The following is a 4,670-nucleotide window of genomic DNA, read 5'->3' as shown; positions in this document are numbered from 1 at the left end:
GTGTATGTCTAATATATGTAGCACAACTCATTTAAGGGTTGTAAGTAGGTTGATGAACCAAAGTTATATCAAGATCTTAGATCCGACACATACATGAGTTCTAATAATACTATTAAGCTATAAACTTGAAAGTAAACTAAAATAAACAAGATCTTAAGTTGTAGAACTTAGATCTTAGTTAGATCTTAAAGATCCTAGACTAAAAAGTCAAGATCTAGTGTTCTTAAGTTAAATCCTGAGTTATAGAACTTGGATCTTCACTTTAATAAAACCATAAGTTATGAAACTTAGATTTTAATCTTGTAAAATGTATGTAAACTTATAAGCTTTTGTTTACAACAAAATTGGAAGACCATAAGCTATAGAAACTTAGATCTAACATAAGTGTATGAAGTTATAACTAGAAAGTTAAACTTCCATGTTCTTGAACTTACAAAGTTTATACTTTAGTTCCAATAAAGACAAAATTGCTGAAACGGTCCCTGTGGTTTGTATCAAAAAGTACGTTTAGTCCCTGTGGTTTTTTTCTGATGGACTTGATCCTTGTCGTATGTAACTTGAGCTGATTTAGTCCCTATTTCTGACGTCCGTTTAATTAAACCGTTTAGTGGACGCATGTGACAAAAACGTGATGGGTAATCTCGGAATTTTGCAATTTCTTGATTGAATCAAACCTCAGGGACTATTAATACACTCACCTAACTATCGTACCTAGTAAACCATTGAAATTGAAACAGATGCTAAACCCTTGAACTGAAATTGTAACCTAAATCGACAATGGCTGAAGATCTTTACAGAATTAGACCAGAAGGTGTTGATTACGATCTTGTAGACGTATACGGTATGCATTTGTTTAATTTTGTTAACCCTAGTTATCCATATAATTAGACTATCTTTTTAATAAAAATTATTTTATTTGTTTCAGCTCATTATCCACAGTATTTTTCGATTAAGCTTCACCATGGTGGTTATTTTACAAGCAAACCGGGAAGGGAATACGTCAATGGTAAGGTCACATACATTGATCTTATTGACATTGATACATGGTCTGTGATAATGTTGAATGATATCATTGAGGAACTTGGGTACGATGGTAGGAGTTTGATATTATTCCACTTTTTAAAACCAAATACTGATTTGGATTATGGATTACAAGATTTTGGTAGTGATCAGGATGTGTTAAACTTGAGTAAGTATGTAGATGATCACAAAGAAATATGGATGTATAGTGAACATGATTGGAGTAATGTATATGCCTCAATGAGTCCATCGAATCGAAAGAAACTTATCATTGAGGATATTGAAGAAGATGAACCAGTTGTCAATAAATCTAGGGTTAAAAAACATAGTGTTAAAAATGCTAGTGTTTGTAGAAATCTTGCATTAGAATATGATGAATCTTCTCAGAGGCAAGGAGATAATGTTAACACCCAAGACAGTGTAGTGTTGGATGAGCATGTTAATGATGAAATTCTAGCAGATGTTGAGCCACCTATTATTGAACATATTAGTGATGAAATTCTACCAGATGTTGAGGTAGCTGTTAGTGAGCATGTTAATGATGAAATTCTAGCAGATGTTGAGCCACCTATTATTGAACATATTAGTGATGAAATTCTACCAGATGTTGAGGTAGCTGTTAGTGAGCATGTTAATGATGAAATTCTAGCAGATGTTGGGCCACCTATTATTGAACATATTAGTGATGAAATTCTACCAGATGTTGAGGTAGCTGTTAGTGAGCATGTTAACGATGATATTCAAGCAGATGATGATGCAGTTGTTGTGGATAATTTAGATGAAAATGATGATGAGTTAGTAGAAGATGAAATCCATCAAGTTATTGAAGACCATGTGGATATGAGAGACTTTAAGTGTACGTTGTCCAAGGTCCCTGTAAGTATTGAAAATAATTCTGAAAAACAATGATGAAATTGAAGATGATTTAGAAGTACTGGATTTTGATGACTTTTCAAGTGGTGATGATGTTGATCTTGGGGATGATACAGTAAGGAGTAGAAAGATAAAGGAAATCAAAAAGCAACAAAGACAGGGTACAGATTTAACAAAGACTTATTTCTGCTTGGGTCAAAAGTTTTCAAGTGCTGAAGAGGTAAAAGAATCAATTAGGGTACATGCTGTTGAAACTAGGAGGCACCTTTTTATAAAAAAAAATGACAAAATCAGGGTTAGAGCTATTTGTAAAGGTATAGTGGATAAGACTAGTCAATCTTTGAAAAATGTACCAGAAGTGGGTACCTCATGTGGGGTGAGCAACAAGACAAAAAGCAATAAGGATGCTTTAAAGTCACATGAACAACCAAACAATAAAGAGGAAAAGCCAAAAAAATGTGAATGGGTCCTTCAAGTTTCAAAACTTCCACTTTTACATACCTGGCAAGTTAAAACCTACAAAGATAAACATACTTGTTTCCATTCTAGGGTTAATAAGCATTGTACCTACAACTTCCTTTCAAAGGACTTGCTTGGCCAGTTAGCAACAAACCCTAACATTCCAACTAAAGCTGTTAAGGCTCAAATGGAAGCAAAGCATGAAGTTCAAGTTTCTAAATACAAGGCTTACAGGGCATTGTGCAAGGCAAAATAGTTAATGAAAGGTGATTACATTGACCAATATGCAGATCTGAGGGATTACCTAGAAGAGTTAGTGAGGTGTAACCCAGGAACAACTGTTAGGGTTCAAACTGAAAATGCAAACCCTAAAGATAACACACATGTGTTTAAAAGGGTGTACATCTGTTTAGGTGCTTTGAAACAAGGTTTTAGAACTATTGGAAGGGATTTAATTGGTGTTGATGGTGCTTTTATGAAGGAGCCTGCTAGTGGACAAATGTTGACTGCAGTTGGTGTTGATTGCAATAATGGAATTTACCCAGTTGCATATGCAATAGTTGAGCAGGAATGCTTTTCATCCTGGAAATGGTTTTTGGAATTGTTAAGTTCAGATTTAGAGCTTACTCCAATGTCAAACTTCACATTCATAAGTGACAGGCAGAAGGTACTAATTATATTTGTATTATAATTCACATTCATATTGCATCATAAAGCTTTTATTAAAGTCCCTATTATTATGTGTACAGGGTCTACTTCCAGCTATTGAACAATTATTTCCTTGTGCTGAGCACCGTTTCTGTCTTAGGCATATTCATGAGAATATGAAGTCAAAAGGTTGGAGAGGACATGCTTACAAGAATCATTTGTGGAACTGTGCAAGAGCAACTACTATCCCTCAGTTTGAAGCTGCAATGTTGGAGATGAAAAAGTTAGATGCAAAATGTCACAAATATCTATCTGACATTCCACCAAAACATTGGGCCAGAAGCCATTTTACACACAGAGCAGTGTCTGATGTTTTACTAAATAACATGTGTGAAGTGCTCAATAGGTGGTTATGTGATGCTAGGGATAAACCAATAGTGACAGCATTGGAGTATGTTAGAGAGTACATGATGAAAAGGATAGCTAATGTGTTGACCAAAGCTTCCAAATGTGATGGACCTCTCACTCCAACTGCAACCAAAATATTTGCTGTGGTACAGAAAGAAGCTAATAGTTGTGGTGTTATGTGGAATGGTACTGGTCAATATCAGGTTAATGGACCTCATGGATTCCAAGTTGTGGTTGATATGGAAAACAGAACCTGTTCTTGTAGAATATGGGAGATAACAGGAATTCCATGTAAGCATGTTGTAGCAGTACTTTATGACATGTCTGAGAATTCAATTGATATTGATCATGTTGAGAATTGGGTGCACCGTGTTTATAAATTAGAGACTTGGAAAGAAGCATATGCTTTTAGCATTAAACCTGTTCCTGGGAGAGAACTTTGGACAAAGTCTTCAGTAACTACAAAGTTGTTACCACCCAAAAAAATCAAGTCTGTTGGTAGGCCAAAGAAGTCTAGAAGGAAATCAATGGATGAGAAGGAAGAGGTTAGTGTTAGTGGGAAATTGACAAGAAAGGGAAAGACTGTGAAGTGTGGTCATTGTGGGCAATTTGGGCATAACCAGAGGGGATGTGGAAATGAAGGCATTGGAGAGAAAAGGAAGAATCCAAGTGAAGCTACAACAAGTGCAAGGGCAACTAACAAGAAAGGGAAACAGGCTGTTGTTTAGGTACTTAGTTTGATGCTATTTAGTTATTGTCTTTTGAATATGTAATGTTAATGGTAATTGTCTTGTGAACATGTTGTTAGATGTTAATGTCACTTGAACTTGTTATTGTAATAGTTTGATGTTAGGGTATCTAACATATTTCTTTTGAACTTGTATTTTAATGGTAATGGTTTGTTCTGAATATGTACATGTAATGGTTGCTTACAGTGACCTGTGATCCATGTCTTTTGAACATATGTCTTTTGAACATATGTCTTTTGAACTTGTATTTGACCTGTGATCCATATATGTGTTGAACATATGTCTTTTGAACATGTCTTTTATGTTCTGAACCTGTTTCCTTAAATTAGTCTTTTGTACATTACACAAGAACAACTGTATTGAGTTGCTTAAAAAAGGAACATTTCATTGAACAAAACCAACATAATTCAACATGTACCAAAATACAATACCAAATTACATTACCAAGGTTGGACAGAAACAAGATAAACAACCCTTAAAACTACTAAAACAGAAAATAAAAACCAAACATAA

The 4,670-nt window shown here is 34.7% G+C and overlaps 1 protein-coding gene across 1 annotated transcript; it reads left to right on the top strand.

Annotated features, from left to right (window-relative positions):
• The first annotated feature begins 2,611 nt into the window (after window positions 1-2,611).
• On the top strand, window positions 2,612-4,136 carry LOC139850193 (uncharacterized). Its single transcript, XM_071839780.1, has 2 exons — window positions 2,612-3,019; window positions 3,102-4,136. The coding sequence occupies exons 1-2, from the start codon at window positions 2,612-2,614 to the stop codon at window positions 4,134-4,136; spliced, it is 1,443 nt and encodes a 480-aa protein (XP_071695881.1).
• The last annotated feature ends 534 nt before the right edge of the window (window positions 4,137-4,670 follow it).

This window comes from Rutidosis leptorrhynchoides, chromosome 5 (genome assembly GCF_046630445.1).
Source record: "Rutidosis leptorrhynchoides isolate AG116_Rl617_1_P2 chromosome 5, CSIRO_AGI_Rlap_v1, whole genome shotgun sequence".
In the NCBI taxonomy this organism is placed as follows: Eukaryota; Viridiplantae; Streptophyta; class Magnoliopsida; order Asterales; family Asteraceae; genus Rutidosis; species Rutidosis leptorrhynchoides.
The sequence above is the reverse complement of the archived record's forward strand: the minus strand, read 5'-3'. Positions and strand labels throughout refer to the sequence as shown.

What these genes read in the sequence shown, in the direction of transcription:
- LOC139850193 (XM_071839780.1), top strand. Translation starts at nt 2,612, where the DNA reads ATGAAAGGTGATTACATTGACCAATATGCAGATCTGAGGGATTACCTA. An exon ending in TCATAAGTGACAGGCAGAAG is followed by an intron (nt 3,020 to 3,101) that starts GTACTAATTATA and finishes TTATGTGTACAG; the next exon opens with GGTCTACTTCCAGCTATTGA.